The sequence below is a fragment of the Podarcis muralis genome, chromosome 4, assembly GCF_964188315.1.
Source record: "Podarcis muralis chromosome 4, rPodMur119.hap1.1, whole genome shotgun sequence".
NCBI lineage: Eukaryota > Metazoa > Chordata > Lepidosauria > Squamata > Lacertidae > Podarcis > Podarcis muralis.
The window spans coordinates 190,732-207,307 of NC_135658.1; the positions used below are offsets into that span (position 1 = coordinate 190,732).

Genomic DNA, 16,576 nt, shown 5'->3' on the forward strand with positions numbered 1-16,576 from the left:
CGTCTCGCAATGGCTGCTGGGGGCTGTAGTTGAGGGAGGGGCGGCGGCGGTGCGTGGCCGGCGCAAGCGCAGTCCGGCCGAGTCCGGGCGGCGGCGGCGGCAGCAGCGATGTCGGGATCGGCGGGCGGGCCGGGCCCCGGGGGCGGCGGCGGGGGCAAGCTGGACATCAACCGGGCCTGCGTGGCGGAGCTGGAGCGGGCGCTGGTCGGCATCGGGCGCCGCCGGGCCCGGGGCATCGTGCGCAAGCGGGAGGTGAGGGACCCAGGCGTCCGAGGGGCCCGCTCCCTCCCCCCCCCCCCGGGAGGGGGTCTGCTTCCCTCCCCGACCCTGGCCCCGCGGGGGGGGCCTCCTCCCGGTGCGTGACGGGGGCGCCCCTCTCCCCCCCCGGAGGGGGGTCTGCTTCCCTCCCCGACCCTGGGGTCCCGCGGGGGGGGGCTCCTCTCCTCCTCTCGGTGCGTGACGGGGGCGCCCCTCTCCCCCCCCCCGGAGGGGGGTCTGCTTCCCTCCCCGACCCTGGGGTCCCGCGGGGGGGGGGGGGCTCCTCTCCTCCTCTCGGTGCGTGACGGGGGCGCCCCTCTCCCCCCCCCCCGGAGGGGGGTCTGCTTCCCTCCCCGACCCTGGGGTCCCGCGGGGGGGGGGCTCCTCTCCTCCTCTCGGTGCGTGACGGGGGCGCCCCTCTCCCCCCCCCGGAGGGGGGTCTGCTTCCCTCCCCGACCCTGGGGTCCCGCGGGGGGGGGGGGCTCCTCTCCTCCTCTCGGTGCGTGACGGGGGCGCCCCTCTCCCCCCCCCCCCGGAGGGGGGTCTGCTTCCCTCCCCGACCCTGGGGTCCCGCGGGGGGGGGGGCTCCTCTCCTCCTCTCGGTGCGTGACGGGGGCGCCCCTCTCCCCCCCCGGAGGGGGGTCTGCTTCCCTCCCCGACCCTGGGGTCCCGCGGGGGGGGGCTCCTCTCCTCCTCTCGGTGCGTGACGGGGGCGCCCCTCTCCCCCCCCCCGGAGGGGGGTCTGCTTCCCTCCCCGACCCTGGGGTCCCGCGGGGGGGGGGGGCTCCTCTCCTCCTCTCGGTGCGTGACGGGGGCGCCCCTCTCCCCCCCCCCCCGGAGGGGGGTCTGCTTCCCTCCCCGACCCTGGGGTCCCGCGGGGGGGGGGGCTCCTCTCCTCCTCTCGGTGCGTGACGGGGGCGCCCCTCTCCCCCCCCCGGAGGGGGGTCTGCTTCCCTCCCCGACCCTGGGGTCCCGCGGGGGGGGGGGGCTCCTCTCCTCCTCTCGGTGCGTGACGGGGGCGCCCCTCTCCCCCCCCCCCCGGAGGGGGGTCTGCTTCCCTCCCCGACCCTGGGGTCCCGCGGGGGGGGGGGCTCCTCTCCTCCTCTCGGTGCGTGACGGGGGCGCCCCTCTCCCCCCCCCGGAGGGGGGTCTGCTTCCCTCCCCGACCCTGGGGTCCCGCGGGGGGGGGCTCCTCTCCTCCTCTCGGTGCGTGACGGGGGCGCCCCTCTCCCCCCCCCCGGAGGGGGGTCTGCTTCCCTCCCCGACCCTGGGGTCCCGCGGGGGGGGGGGCTCCTCTCCTCCTCTCGGTGCGTGACGGGGGCGCCCCTCTCCCCCCCCCCCCGGAGGGGGGTCTGCTTCCCTCCCCGACCCTGGGGTCCCGCGGGGGGGGGGCTCCTCTCCTCCTCTCGGTGCGTGACGGGGGCGCCCCTCTCCCCCCCCCGGAGGGGGGTCTGCTTCCCTCCCCGACCCTGGGGTCCCGCGGGGGGGGGCTCCTCTCCTCCTCTCGGTGCGTGACGGGGGCGCCCCTCTCCCCCCCCCCGGAGGGGGGTCTGCTTCCCTCCCCGACCCTGGGGTCCCGCGGGGGGGGGGCTCCTCTCCTCCTCTCGGTGCGTGACGGGGGCGCCCCTCTCCCCCCCCCCGGAGGGGGGTCTGCTTCCCTCCCCGACCCTGGGGTCCCGCGGGGGGGGGGGGCTCCTCTCCTCCTCTCGGTGCGTGACGGGGGCGCCCCTCTCCCCGCCCAGGAGCTGAAGGGCTTCGCCTCCCTGGACGACCTGCTGCGCGTCAAGGGGATCACGGCGCGGATCCTGGAGCTGAACAGCCAGCGGATGACCTGCTCGCGGGAGCCCGCCTGCCCGGCGCCGTCCTCCTCGGCTCCGGCGCCCGAGGTGGGCTTGGCCGGGGCGACCTTGGCCCGCGTCTCCGGGGCGGGCGGGGGGCGGGCGGCAGAAAGCCGGGCGGGGGGCGGGGGGCGGCTGGGCCGAGGCTCGCTGACCCCCGCGGCCCGCTTCCCCCCGCAGGCTCCGGACGAGGAGGCGGGTCGGTCGCCGCCGCCGCCGCCGCGTCCCGGGCAGCGGGAGAGCTGGGCGCCGGCCTGCTTGGCAACGGCCGAGGCGGAGCCGGAGGAGGAGGAGGAGCCGGGCAGCTCCTGCCCGCCGGGGGCTCCCGACTCCGAGGACGAGACGAGCGGCGGCAGCAGCGATGGCGAGGAGAGCGGCGGCGGCGGCGGCGACGTCTACTTCTACTACACGGTGGACGAGCGCTGGATCGACTACCTGGAGCGGACGGAGGGCGGCGGCCTCATCCGGCACACGCGGCCCAAGGTGAAGAAGGGGCTGCGGGGGGAGAGAAGGGGAAGAGGGAGACCCCGGCAGAGCAGGAGGCTGCCCGGGATGGGCCAGATCCAGCAGACGCTTCTCCCCTTCGGAAGCTGCCTGGGGAAAGGAGCCCAGAGAAAGGACGGGGGCTCTGGGCTGCAGCAGCAGCAGCAGCAGCTGAGAGTGTCCATGCCAGGCGGCTGTGCCAGTTTTCGGTTTGTCTTCTCTTTGGCCCAGGGAGGCTGGCAGGAGGGGAGGGTGAGGCTGGCCAGGACCTTCAGCCACCATGGGTAAGCATGCTCTGCCCTGCACAGTGGGAGGCAGCGATGCCTCTGAAAACCAGATGCTGGACAGGTGACCAGGGGTGGGGGGAGTGTTGTTCTTGGGCACAGATTGTGCCTGGGGGTTTCCATAATGGGCATCTGGTTGGCCACTGTGGGGACAGAGGGCTGGACTGGACGGGCCTCCTGATCAGCAAGCCCAAGAGGGTCAGTGTGGTTTAGACCACACTCCCATTCACATCCCTTTTTGAATCTGCACAATGGGGTGAGCTCCTGTTGCTTTGTCCCAGATTCTGCCAACCTAGCAGTTTGAGAGCATGCCAGTGCAAGTACATAAATTGGTACTTCTGTGACAGGAAGGTAAATGGCATTTCCGTGCGCTCTGATTTCCGTCACTGTGTTCAGTTGCGCCAGAAGCGGTTTAGTCCTGCTGGCCACATGACCTGGAAAAACTGTCTGCGGACAAACACCGGCTCCCTCAGGGTGAAGCGAGATGAGCACAGCACTCCATCGTCACCTTTGACTGGACTTAAACTGGGGTCCTTTACCTTCACTTGATGGGCCGTTGGCCTCACCCAGCAGGCTCTTGTGATTCTCGGGTGTGTTCTGGCCATCAAGGCTCCAAGGATGAAAGGCAAAAGCCGTCAGGTGGGGAGAGGGCTGCTGCGTGCTGCATCTTTATTCCCCACCTCCTGCCCTTACGAGGTTGTTGTCCCAAAGCACAGTTTGTAGATCTGTGTTCTGAGAGAAAGTGTTCAGCCTTCCAGTCTTTTGGGGAGGCATGGGGGCCCTGGCATGGCTGCTGTGCGGTGGAGGCAGCAAGAAGGGTCCCCACTTGACCTGATGCGGCGCTGTGCATCAGGAGGGGGTGCTGCGTGCATTGCATAGCCTGCCTTCTTGCGGAGCTGAAGGGTTTCCTGGATCCGTGTGACTCCATTCCGCCCCATCTCTTTGCATTGCAGATGAAGCGCAAGTCAGAGAGCGGCCCGGATGGCAGAGCCCAGTCGCCTGGCAAGAAGCTGTGCAAGGGCTCGGAGAGGGGCAGGTGCGGAGGTGGCGGGTGGCGCTTGGGAGCTCCTGCAAGGTGCCGGGGGAGACGGGGGGTCTGTCTCCAGCAGGACTCTTGACTTGGGCCCCTGGCCATGGCATTCTCCTGACATACTTGCTTCCTCTCCAGAGTGCTGGGCCCCTGTGTCGCTAGCCCCACGGCCACCTTTGGGGATTTGCGGAACGCCAAGGCAGGCCAGGCGCGCTGCCGGCATGTCCCCCCAATGACCCCACCCCCTGAGCTGCAGGACTGGCTGCGCACTTTCCAGGTGAGCCTGTCTGTGTGTGTGATGCATGAGGCCCTCGGCTGGAGGCAGAGCAGGGCTGCGCTTTCTGGCTGGCTTGCAGCTGACCTCCTGACATTCGGCAAAGGCCTTTTCCCACGAGCCAGGCATTTGGCAGATGTTGTGCTGTGGTGTGTTTCTCATTTCCTATTTTGTTTTAGGGCTTTGATCTTAAAAGTGAGCTGATGCATTGGTGGTGTTTCGACATTTAGAAAGCTACAAAGCTTTTGCTTTGATTGCTTTGATGGGCTGCTTTGTGGCCTTGGTTCCGACCCAGAGATGGGCTGCAATCCTGGGTTTTGCGCTTGATCTCCCCTTACTCCTTTCTCCCGCCAGCGCTGGAGCGGCCCAGAGAAGCTGCTGGCTCTGGATGAGCTCATTGACCGCTGTGAGCCTCCTCAGATCAAGCACATGATGCAAGTGATTGAGCCCCAATTCCAGCGCGATTTCATATCACTGCTGCCCAAAGAGGTGAGTGTCTTGTGGGTGGGGGACCTTGGAGGAAGAATGCAGGGCAGCCGAAAGAGGACAGTGGGGAGTTGTTGGCTGAAGGTGTTGGTGGAAGAATGAGCCTGCAGGGTGTTGTTAGAAAGCCTTGAGCAACAGGTCAGGAGATCAGAATCTGAGCCACAGTCAAGAGGGGGGACAAGGGGACACGATAGGTAGTTGTAAAAGAAGTGAAGAAGTGTGCATGCACACAGAAGCTTATACCAGAACAAACTTAGTTGGTCTATAAGGCGGTATTGGATGATTTTTTTTTTTAATTTTTGACTGCGTCAGACCAACACGGCTACCTACCTGTGTCTAAAACAAATAAGAGTCAGAACTATTCATACCAGCTACACATTTTTAAAGTGTGCATGAAAACTCACAGAAACACTAGGATGAAGTAACAGAGAGAAACGGGAAGAAGAGAACTTTATCTGAAGTGCAAATGTGGCGCCAGCAGGAAAATTGAGTAGAGCCAGTTGCTTTAGCAGGAGATGAGACACATCAGAGAAGGAGCTATTTGATTTGATTACAAGGCCTTGGGAAACTTTTAAGGGCAAGAATCAAAGTTATCGGAGAACCTGAAGGCCTGGTGAGAAGCTAAGAGCCAGAGTTCAGTTCCTGCCAAAGAGGAGAAAAAGGAATGAGACGGGCAAGGGAAGGAGCAGCAGCAGAGGGCGTTGCAAGAGGGAGGAAGAACGGATCAGCCCCAGAGAGGGAGGGTAGGAGAGAGCCGGGCCAAGAGCAAGCGGCAGGGGTCCCAGGCCTTGTCTCTCCAGGGCAGCTGCTCAATGTGCAGCAGAAAGTGATGGAGAAGAGGAAGTGGGTGGGTGGTAATTGGGCAGGGAAATCAGGCCTCTGGGATCCAAAAGATTTCTGGGTGCTAAGGCAAAAGTTGGGCTTTATGCTCAAATTAGGCTTTAAAATGTAAACAGATGCAGAGTACAAAATCTTGCTTTTTTGAAAGTGATTGTTAAATGGTTTTAAAGGGTGTTGTCATAAGTGGCAGATGGGCTGAACACTTTCAGTCAAAAGCTCCTTTTTCTTAATTTTTAAATATACAGACATTAAGGGGAGGCTGTCAAAGATGTCAAGGGAGAGAAGAGACAGCGGTCAATGGATTTAGCTCGCTTGAACGTCCGCATACATGAGCTAATGTAACGGACGCTCTCTCCCTGCCTCTCCAGGCCAAAGCAGAACTTCCCTTTTGAGGTGCAGGCTACCATTTTTAGAGCAAAAGATGTGTCATAGGGAGCCCTCTGTAACGCATCCGAGGAAAGCCAAATCAGACAGGAGTGGCAAGGAGGACAATAAGAAATGGCAGGAGGATGCTGGGAGGGCAAGAGATTGGCCCAGATGGTCAGGACAGGGAGCTCAGCTGCAGACTCTGTGCTGGATTGGAAAGGCAGGAGTTTGGGATTGCGTGGCCACAGTGGCCCTGACAGCTGCTGTGTGGGAGGAGGGTGTGGACCACAGGCTCTGATCCAGCTCTCTTCTTGGAGGAGCATTGGACGGCTGCTTCAGAAGTTCGGCTGGTGAGGGTGGAAGGTCATCTAGATGGAAAAGTCTCCACATTGCTGTGGTGGACGTGAGAAGCTGCCCAGCCCCGCCCCGGGCTCTCCATGCCTGGCTTGCCATTTGCACCCAGGGAGGCCTTTCACGGGAGGAAATCTTGTCCCTTTTGCAGTTGGCGCTCTATGTGCTCTCGTTCCTGGAGCCGCGGGACCTGCTCCGGGCGGCGCAGACCTGTCGCTACTGGCGGATTTTGGCCGAGGACAACCTGTTGTGGCGGGAGAAGTGCCGCGATGCAGGTGAGGCTCAGCTCCTGCCCGGTGTTCTTCCCGGCTGCCCTTGGGCCTCCTCCCTGTCACAGCCGCTTCTGCCTCCTGCAGGTATCGAGGAGCCCCTGAGTCTGCGCAAGCGCCGGCTGCTCAGCCCAGGCTTCATGTACAGCCCCTGGAAACTGGCCTTCCTGCGGCAGCACCGAATCGACATGAACTGGCGTGGCGGGGATGCCCGCCCCCCCAAGGTAGGGGACCTCCCTTGACCCCCACCATTGGGGTGGCGTGGTGCGGGGTTTACACACCTCGTCATGGGCTAAGACACTACTCTGGGATCTCTGGGGTGGCTGCACGATGGGGACCAAAGAGCAGGCTCTGGAGGAAGAGCAACCCAATGCCTGGGTGCCCAGCTGGGTCCCAGTCCCTGTCCTATACCAGGCAGGGGCCAGGGCTCAGTGGTGGGCTGGGACAGACATGGGCCCCATACTCTTGAGAGCTGCTGCTGAGCTAGGTGGACCAGGCAAGCACCTTTGACTTCTGGCAAAGAAGATCCAGAAGGTACAATTATTCTGGCTATTCACAAATGCGGGATGGGGGGGGGGGAGACTTGGTTGCTCCTTGAATTGGGGCTGTCACTGTGGCTGAACCTCCAGCCCTTGCTGAATTTGACGTCCGCCTGCTTGATGCCAGCTCCTGACCGCTGGGCCTGGTCTCAAGCCTTGGAGAACTCAAGGCCACTGGGCTTGGGGAGGAAGCCGCCCCTTCCCTCAACCACAGAAAGGGGGTGCAGGGTGATGCCGGCTGGCCTGCTAATTCTCTCCCTGGACCAGGTTCTGAAGGGCCACGATGACCATGTCATCACCTGCCTCCAGTTTTGTGGCAACCGCATTGTGAGCGGCTCAGATGACAACACGCTCAAGGTGTGGTCGGCTGTCACCGGGGAGGTGAGTCTGGGAAATGGTCTGTGGGCGGGGCTGGCTGTGGCTCCGCCTTCCCTGGCTCTGAGTATCTTCCTCCTCCTCCTCCTGCAGTGCGTTCAGACCCTGGTGGGGCACACGGGGGGCGTCTGGTCTTCCCAGATGAGGGACAACATCGTCATCAGCGGCTCAACAGACCGCACCCTCAAGGTGTGGAACGCGGACACGGGCGAGTGCGTGCACACCCTCTACGGGCACACCTCCACCGTGCGCTGCATGCACCTCCACGGCAGCAGGTAGGTTGGGGGGGGGGAAGTCGCTCCAGGGACCCCTCCTGCCCCTCCTGCCTGGGACTCAAGCTGCTTGTCTCTCCTCCCTTGGCAGGGTGGTGAGTGGGTCCCGGGACGCCACGCTCCGCCTCTGGGACATCGAGACAGGGCAGTGCCTGCACGTGCTGATGGGCCACGTGGCCGCCGTCCGCTGCGTCCAGTACGATGGGCACAAGGTGGTGAGTGGCGCCTACGACTACACGGTCAAGGTCTGGGACCCCGAGACGGAGAGCTGCATCCACACCTTGCAAGGCCACACCAATCGCGTCTACTCCCTGCAGGTGAGGGACCCCGACCCCTTCCCTCCCCACCCCCCGAGTTGCACAGCCCCTCACTCCTCCCACCCCTCTCTTGCGCAGTTTGATGGGACCCACATTGTGAGCGGCTCCCTGGACACCTCGATCCGCGTGTGGGACGCCGAGAGCGGCAACTGCCTGCACACGTTGATGGGGCACCAGTCCCTGACCAGCGGCATGGAGCTGCGCGACAACATCCTGGTCTCTGGCAACGCCGACTCCACGGTCAAGATCTGGGACATCAAGACGGGCCAGTGTCTGCAGACCTTGCAAGGTGGGTGCTGCGGGCAGCTGGCTGGGCTGCAGGGACCTGAAACTCCCCATCGGACCTCACAAAGGCTTTTCTCCCTCTGGGCAGAGGCCTGCCACCAGGGGCGTCCTCCAGGAAGAGGCGGCTGGGCACTTGTGGCTGGGCATGGCAGCTGATGGCTGGCCCTCACCTTCTTTGCCCCCCTTCTGCAGGTCCCAGCAAGCACCAGAGTGCCGTCACCTGCCTCCAGTTCAGCTCCAAGTTTGTGGTGACCAGCTCGGACGACGGCACCGTCAAGCTGTGGGACCTCAAGACGGGCGAGTTTGTGCGCAACCTGGTGGCGCTGGAGAGTGGCGGCAGCGGGGGGGTGGTCTGGCGCATCCGGGCCTCCAACACAAAGCTGGTGTGTGCCGTGGGGAGCCGCAACGGGACTGAGGAGACCAAGCTCCTTGTTTTGGATTTTGACGTGGACCTGAAATGAGGAGGAGGGCTGGACTGGCAGGGGGGGCCTGCGGGACGGGCATCCCCCCAGGCGTGAGTGAGTGGTGCCTGGCCGCGCACCTTATTTATAGCTTGGCTGCAGGGCCCTGGCAGAGCGGCAGAGCACCCAAGCCTGCTTTTTGTACACACTAATAATATATCACTTTATTTCTGTACATGGCTTTCTCTTTGTCATGTGGGTTAAGCCTGGGAGGGGGGCGGGGGCTGTCCTGGGGAGGGGGCTCTGGGGGAGGGGGCAGGGCGCTGCCTTTGCCCCGTGCTGCTGTCCCCCTCCCAGCGCAGGAGGCTGACGGCGTGGACACGCTGCTGGAGGCACAGCTCAGGGGCCATCTTGGAAGGCAGGCTCAGGTGCAGGATGACGTGCTGGCTGCCCAGCGCCACGGGGACCTCGGGGACCCCCAGGTAGACGGGGCACAGGAACTTGTTGGCTGGGAGCTTGGGGGTGGTGTCAGCGGAGGCCATGTCCCAGGTCAGGCGGGCGGCCTGGATCCAGATGGTGGGCAGCGGGCAGGGCTCGGCCGTGCGGCTCTCCTGCAGCAGCCCACCGTGGGCCTTCCAGAAGGCATGGCGCAGCTCCAGCCCGCTCAGATAGATGCCTTTCTCGGGGGCGCTGGTGGGGGGTGGCCCACTGGGAAGGACCTGGCAAAGGAAGGCAAGAGGGAGGGGAAAGGGGGCGCTCAGGGACCGGGGCTGCGGGGCCTGCCCCTGGGCCCACCCCCATGCCCGCCCGCCCTCTCCTCCCTACCTGCTGGTGCAGCTGGTAGCGGTGCAGCTCCTGCCTCTCCACGCGAGCCCTCTCTTGCAGCACGGCCAGGAGGAGGCGGCGGGGCTGGTGGAAGGCGGCCAGCTGGTAGTGGGCCACGAGCGGCCCGCTGATGGAGCCCAGGTAGCTGCACAGGAGCTGGGTCCGCTGCTTGAGCGTCTGCAGCCAGGCCGGGGGGGCCTGGGGGCCGGTGAGGGCGTAGGGCAGCCAGGGGCTGGGCAGGCGGCCCTGCTTCAGGTGGTAGAGAATGGTGCTGCAGCGGCGGGAGGAGCAGGGCTCCCCCTGCAGGCGCTCCTGGGCGCAGCAGAGGTCGCGGCCCACCTGCTTCAGCAGGGCCAGGAGGATGCCGGCCTCCTCCAGCAGGAAGCGCTGGAGGGGGCGCGGCCGGGGGCGGGCCTGCCCTTGCGGGGGGCACCCCTTCCAGCCCACCTCCCAGCCGCACTCGCTCAGCTGCTCCTGCAGCGCCTGCACCAGCTGGATCCCGTCCCGCAGCAGCTGCTCCAGGGCGCCTGTGTGCGGGCGGCAGGGGGCCCGGCGGGGCTGCCACAGGCCCTGGGAGGCCTGCAAGGCCACCAGCAAGGCCTGGCTCCGCTCCGCCAGCATCCGCTGCTGCAGCGCGCTGCACAGGCCGACCCCGGCAGGCTCCATGGGGCTGGGCAGCTGCTCGATGCCGGCCTGGGTGGCGGCGGCCGCCTCCTCATCCGTGTTCCCTGCAGGGTGCAAGGAAAGGGAGGGGGGTCAGCAGAGCACCCAGCGCCCCCACCTCTTCCCTGCCCTCTCCAAAGACATTAGCCAATTCATGAAGGGCCCCACAATGGCCACCCACTGCCGCCACAGCCGGAGGAAGCAAGGCTTCCAAATACCCCTTGCCGGAAACCGCAGGCGGGGAGGGTGTTGCTCTTGTGCTTGAGTCCCGCTTGCAGGACCCAGCTGGCTCTTCTGATCTTCTCTCACCTGGGTTGGGGCAGCCGACGACTGTGGCCACGAGCTGCTGGAGGCTGGAGGCTGGCTGCAGGGGGGAGGCGGGAGCCAAGCAGGCCTGGCAGAGGCTCTGTACCACTTGGGCATCACCGCTGTCCAGGATGTGGCCCCCGTAGAGCATGGTCCCTGCAGAGGCACAAGAGCCAGCCGTGTTTCGGAGGGGGCCTTCAAGGCCTTGGCTCCTGCAGGCTGCCCCCTTGAACCCCCCACTCAGCCCTGTTTCCATACCGGCCAGCTCCTCCAGGGCTTCCTGGGCTCCGTCTGTTAGGCAGCTCAGCCTCTCCTGGATTCTGAGCCCGGCCAACACTTCCCCGTGGCTCCTGCAAGGGCAGCACAATCTCAGGCACAGGGCAGAGTCAGAGCAGAAACCACACTCCTGGCTTGCCAGAGTGAGGACCGTCTTGGCCCGGGGGGGGGCGGCGCCTGCTCCCAACTTTCTTATGGGTCTCAGCAGCTGAGAGGAAGAGCCCTTGGACAGTGGAACAGAAGACCTGGGCAGGGGACGGGCCTCTCCTTCCGTGAAGGATTTTAAGCAGGAGTCTTTAGCTGTGATTCCCACATTGCAGGAGCTTGGACTAAAGGACCCTTGCGGTGCCCCTACAATTCTGGTTCTATGAAAGATTCTTGGGTAAACTTCATTTTGGGATCAGTGGGAAACAGGTTAAGAAACAGGAAGTAAGAATAAATAGGTGGTTCTCCCAATTGTGGGATGTACAAAGTATTCCAGTGTGGCAGCCATGAAAAAGGAAATTTGCATGCGAGGGATCAGTAGGAAAGGAATTGAGAATAAAACTGCCAGTATCATCATGCCGTTTCAGGAATCTGGTGTGTGTCCACATTTGAAGAACTGTATACAGTTCTGGGCACCTCCTCTCCCCTCAAAAAGGTTATTGCAGAGTCGGAAAAGATTCAGGAGGGGCCCCCTGAGGGGGTGGAGCGACTCCCTTACAAGGAAAGGGGGCAGCATTTGGGACTTTTTAGTTCAACAAGTGAGGGGCAACATGGCACACGGTAAGTGGAAAGGGAAAAACTTTCTCCCTCCCCCATAACCCTCAAACTCGTGGATGTCCAATGAAGCTGAATGTCAGAAGATTCAGGGCAGATGGAAGAAAGTTCTTCCTGCAGCACAGAGCCAGACGATGGCCCTTGCTCTCGCAGGAGGCAGTGACGGCCACCGTCTCTAAAGAGGAGCCACAATGGCAATCCTCTTCCTCCACCATTGGGGGAGCTGCTGGGAACCGCGCGAGGGGAGAGGGCTCTGGGGCTCCTGTTCTGCCTCTGGTTGGCCACGTGAGAACCGGAGGCTGGGCTAGATGGCCTGATCCAGGTGGCGGCTCTTACACCCTCTGTGCTGTGCAGGAACTGATGCTGGGACCTGTGCTTTTTAACGTTTTTTGTGAGGGTTGTGTGAGCAGTAAGGTTCCCAGGTTTGCTGTTGATACGAAATTGTTCAGGGTGATTAAACTCCAGCGGGATTATGAGGAACTCCAAAGGGATCTGGTCAAAGGGGCTATCAAAATGGCAAATGCAATTCAACGCAAGGAAAAGTGATGTAAGCTCAAGGGACCCATTACCATTAGGTCCAGTTGCGGACAACTCGGGGGTCGTGGCGCTCATCTTGCTTTATTGCAAATGCAATACAGCTCAAGGAAAAGTGATGTACTTTGGGGCAAAAGAAACCCCTAACAAGTGGGGTCTGGACTGCTGTGGCCAACGCAGGAATGAGCTCATGGGGTCCCTTTCTGCTCAGGACCTTCTTGGTTGGTCACTGTGAGAACAGAAGGCTGACTAGATGGAGCCCCTTTGGCCTGATCCGGCTGCTTCAGGACTCCTTAGGCTCATCCTACTTGGCAGCTTCCATGGGTGCGTCCCGGGGACCCTCCAGTTCACCTGCTCTGGGGAGCCCTGTTGAATTCTGTGAGGCACAGGTAAGGGGTCTTCCTCCTGCTGCTGCTGCCAGAAAGGGCTGCAGGGAGAAAGCCCTCAGCCTTTCTCTGGCTGCCTGTCAGCTGGGAGATCCAAGCCCTCATCCGCTGCTGCTGCTGCTGCTGCTGCTGCTTCCCACTCTGCTCCCCCCCCCCCCCCTGCAGCCAGCAGCCCCCTCTGTGGCAACCCTGTGGGCAAGGACTGGTTTGTTAGCCCACACAGGCAGCTCCAAGAGCAGGGGAAGAATGGGGAGCCCACAGGTGGCGATTCAGGGTGCTTTCCAAGTAGCATAAAGCAGAGGAGGAGTTTCCAAGCTCCCATGAGATGTACTGGCAGGCTCTTTGCCTCACTGCTGGACAGGGTGAGCAGCTCCTTCACTCACCACAGGTATGTCTCTGCCTGGGTCCACTGGGCATAGGTCTGTCTGTAGAGCAGGACCCCATAGAGAGCGAGGAGGGGCAGCCGCTGCTCTGTGTCTAGGTTCTGGGTTCGCCCCTGCAGCCAGTAGTGGCTGCGTGCCAGGATGCCCTTCAGCTCCAGTGGCATATCGCAGAAGAGGGAGGTGGCACTGCGCTTCAGGAGTTCTGTTGGCACAGAAGAGAATCAACCACCACAGCAGAGGCCGGGAGGGACAGTAAGGACAGCAGCCGAGGCCATGAGAAGTTGCTCAGCTTCTGTTTCTCCCGCAGAGGCAGGCGGAGCCCAGATGACAATGAGCAAGAGGGAGCGGGGCCCTGGGAGAGAGAGAGATGCCAAGGGGGACAGTGCGCCTCTTTCCCCAAGGGGTAGGCAGGGTGTGGAGAAGCCCCTCTGGCCGTGCCCCCCTGCGGCATCAGCCTCCCTCTCTCCCTCCTCCCTGGCCTGGTACCTGGCATGGAATGAGGGGCGTCCGCTGCAGTGATGAGCCACAGGCGGAACTTGGTGTGGATCTCGAGGCCTCCCCCTGGGGCCTTGCCTGTGCCAAAAGAGGGCAAGGTGAGAGGGGCTCTGGCCGGGGGGGGGGGGAGGGAGGGAGACACCTCCCTGCCCAGCCAGGGAGGCCTGCTTCCCTCCGCCTCACCTGAGGATTTCACCAACTGGTCCAGCAGCTGCAGCAAGTCGGGGTCCCAGTGCTCCTGGAGGTGGCAGTTGGTCAAGACCAGCCACTTGCCTCTCTTGCTGCAGATGGGCAGCGTCCGCCAAACCCGCTTGCAGGCATCTGGGGTGCCAAAGGAGATGACTACCACACTTCCCTGCGGGGTGGGGCCTGGTTACTTGCTCTGTCCTCCCAGAGGGACCCATTGCCCCTTCCCCTCCTTGTGCCCGGCTCACCCCTCGTCCCCGCTGGGTGGCCATCTGCTGGATCCAGAGGAGCGGGTGCATGAAGCAGCCTGGTGAGCGGGCCGAGGGCGTGTGGAAGATGATGGGCTTGTTGGCCCGGCTGTAGGAGTAGGGGTAGGTGATGGCCATTTCCTCGGTGAGAGACCAGCCCAGCGAGCAGGTGGTGAGGGCCGAGACCACGCTGCTCATGGCAGAGGGACACAAGATGCGCCACAGGACGGCGCGCTGGAAAGGCCTGAGGTGGGCGTGGCTGGGACACAGGGCCAGCCCCACCATGGTGGAGCGCAGGCGGAAGTACTCCTGCCACTGGGCGGCCTGCCCAGCCAGGGAGGCCTGCAGCCCCTGGAAGCCAGGAACGTTCTCCAGCAAGCCGCACTCCTCCCAGGCCTCCGCGCTCACCCAGCTGGGGCGAGGCACCCCGGCCGGCGGCTGCAGAAGCTCCTTGGCCGCCGGCTCCTGCAGGCCCTGGCAGAAGGCCAGCCACTCCAGTGGGGTGACCTCCCCCGAGACCTTCAGCGTGGCCACGGCCCCCAGGAAGAGGTAGAGGAGGCGGTCCATCTCCCGCAGGCAGGGCACCGCCTCGGTGAGGCATTGGTGGAGCACGGCCTTGCTGAGCTCCAGGAGGCGCGACTCCAGCGACTCCTGCTTGGTGGACTCCTGCCGCTTGGTGGAGAGCAGGGCCTGGCGCACGCGGGCCATGCAGACGCTGCTGGGGAAGCTGTAGGAGGGGTGGAGGCGGCAGACCTGCTGCAGGGCCAGGTGCAGGGCCACGCCCAGGCGGGGCACCATCCGGTACTTGCTGCACAGCGCCGCCTGGTCCTGGTGCTGGGAGACCATGTGCTGGTGGGTGGCGTGCAGGGCCTGGATCTGCGTCTGCAGCAGCCGCACCATCGGCATGAAGTTCTCCTCCTCCAGCAGAGAGCGCTGCGGCTGGGCAATCAGGGCCACCAGCTCCTCCTGCGGGGAAGGGCCACGGGGCTGGGCTCAGCGGCCTCTCCACCGCCGCCCCACACCAAGCCACAGGAGCCCCTGCCTCCAGCTTCTCCTGTGGGGAAGGGCCACGGGGCTGGGCTGAGCGGCCTCTCCACCGCCGCCCCACACCAAGCCACAGGAGCCCCTGCCTCCAGCTCCTCCTGCGGGGAAGGGCCACGGGGCTGGGCTGAGCGGCCTTTCCACGGCCGCCCCACGCCAAGCCACAGGAGCCCCTGCCTCCAGCTCCTCCTGCGGGGAAGGGCCACGGGGCTGGGCTGAGCGGCCTCTCCACCGCCGCCCCACGCCAAGCCACAGGAGCCCCTGCCTCACCTCCGTGGCCTCCAGCTTCCCCTCCAGCTGCAGGATCCCAAACTGCAAGGCCTGCTGGTTCTTCAGGATCTCCTTCCGCTCGGCCCGCAGGACCTCCACCAGCAGCAGCTCCTCCAGCGCCTCCTGGCTGAGGCTGAGGTCAATCACGTTCAGGCTCTTGAGAAGCTCGTGGTCCACCTCTGCAAAGAGGAGCCAGGCGGGAGGCAGGGCCCAGCCGTCCCAGTCACCCGCCTGCCTGCCACTCTCCGCCGATGGCTGGCTGCGGGGTGGAGGCACCTGTGGCTCTTGTTCCCCCCCCCCCCCCACTTTGGGGAACCCAAGTAGGTCGCTGCCGTGCTTTGACAGCGCAGCTTCCAATGCTGGGCGAGAGATCTGCTGACTCTAGCTTTGCTTCCACCCGCAGCAACTGGGAGTTTCCAAAGCCTCTCGCCCTCTCTGAGAGGGGAGCCGAAGATGGCTCTCAGGGTGAGCCGCCTCCACCCACCTCCGCTCCCTGGGGAGGGATTCCACAGGTGAGAGCCAGGAGGGCACTTGGGCACCTCCCTTACCTGCAGCCAAAGCCTCCAGAGGCAGCTCAGTGTACAGGTAGAGGCGGAAGCAGGGGGGCACCTGCGCCAGGTCCTCCACTGACTTTGAGTGGAGGGCACCTCCGAACGACTCCTTCTGCATCAGCTCCTCGAGGGCTGGGCACCAGGGGACGTTCTTTTCAAAGTCCGTCAGCAACACAGGGGTGCCTGTGAGGAGGTGGGAGCCAAGCAGCACATTTGCCTGAGCTCCCGGAGGTGCTGGTGAAAGAGAACGGCACCCTCCCAGGGGGCTGCCAGCGGCAGGGGCACCAGCTTCCTCACCAAGGCCGGCTGCTTTGCAGAGGTTCTGCTCCAGGTCTGGGTCTGTGAGCGACAGGACCTCCAGGTTGTCTTCCGCGATCTCTATGGAGCTGCCCTGCTCCACCATGTCCGGCACCAGGTCAGAGATGGCATAGACCTGAGAATCCGCTGTAAAGAGGGGTTGGATGAGAAGCTACCCGCAGGCAAGGCCATGTGCCTGACCCCCACCCCCCTGCACACCCCACTCACCCTCTTCCATAGCTCTGGATGTCAGCAGCCAGAGATAGGCCTGCTTGTCGGGATCCACCAGCAGAGGCCAGCGGTGAGCCTGCGAGTGGATGCTGGAGAGCAGGATCATGCCGGCCAGGCGGCTGCTGGGGACCTTGGGCTTGTGGACTCGATCCCAGAGACGCTGCTCTGGAGGAGAGCTGAGCAGGGAGGCCAGGTGCAGGGGCTGTTGCACAGCCAGCAGCAGACCGCTGTGGGAGGCTGGGCCAGGACAGGGCAGCTCCTTCTGCAGGAGCCGCCTCACGTCGTCCGGCCCGAGGGGGCCCCAAGCCCCGGCACACACCGCCTGCCACTTCTCCAGCAGCTCCTCCCGCCGCTGCGGAGGGAATGGGCCCAGGTAGGAGAGGCTGGCTGCGGAGAGGAGGGCATCACCATAGAGTGTTGTGCGCTGGGATTCCAGGTTCTAGGAAGGAAAGCAGAG

At 64.1% G+C, this 16,576-nt stretch overlaps 2 protein-coding genes across 7 annotated transcripts in view; one reads left to right on the forward strand and one right to left on the reverse strand.

The window, feature by feature from the left end:
- Positions 1-2: 2 nt before the first annotated feature.
- On the forward strand, positions 3-8,858 carry LOC114595143 (F-box/WD repeat-containing protein 7). 2 transcript variants are annotated; one of them, XM_077926792.1, is made up of 13 exons: positions 3-252; positions 2,001-2,144; positions 2,277-2,579; positions 3,817-3,899; positions 4,032-4,170; positions 4,522-4,656; positions 6,362-6,485; positions 6,567-6,703; positions 7,286-7,399; positions 7,487-7,668; positions 7,757-7,982; positions 8,061-8,271; positions 8,460-8,857. In XM_077926792.1, exons 1-13 carry the CDS (start codon positions 109-111, stop codon positions 8,726-8,728), a joined length of 2,211 nt encoding a protein of 736 aa, XP_077782918.1. In that variant the 5' UTR covers positions 3-108; the 3' UTR covers positions 8,729-8,857. The 2 variants fall into 2 exon arrangements, with proteins under 2 accessions (XP_077782918.1, XP_028581290.2); XM_028725457.2 differs by having other exon boundaries at positions 2,001-2,579; positions 8,460-8,858.
- Positions 8,859-8,880: 22 nt separating this feature from the next.
- Positions 8,881-16,576, reverse strand: part of DNHD1 (dynein heavy chain domain 1) — a 43,192-nt gene continuing 35,496 nt past the window's right edge. For 3 of the 5 annotated variants that reach the window (XM_077926786.1, XM_077926785.1, XM_077926784.1), the window contains 11 exons: positions 16,117-16,558; positions 15,889-16,035; positions 15,589-15,774; positions 15,041-15,219; positions 13,730-14,695; positions 13,479-13,650; positions 13,287-13,373; positions 12,801-13,002; positions 10,466-10,812; positions 9,494-10,221; positions 8,881-9,387 (listed from right to left, as the gene is read on the reverse strand). In XM_077926786.1, coding sequence (XP_077782912.1) covers positions 8,929-9,387; positions 9,494-10,221; positions 10,466-10,812; positions 12,801-13,002; positions 13,287-13,373; positions 13,479-13,650; positions 13,730-14,695; positions 15,041-15,219; positions 15,589-15,774; positions 15,889-16,035; positions 16,117-16,558 — 3,915 coding nt within the window. In that variant the 3' untranslated portion in view covers positions 8,881-8,928. The remainder of the gene's footprint in view (positions 9,388-9,493; positions 10,222-10,465; positions 10,813-12,800; positions 13,003-13,286; positions 13,374-13,478; positions 13,651-13,729; positions 14,696-15,040; positions 15,220-15,588; positions 15,775-15,888; positions 16,036-16,116; positions 16,559-16,576) is intronic. The other 2 variants (XM_077926788.1, XM_077926787.1) reach the window with 1 other exon arrangement.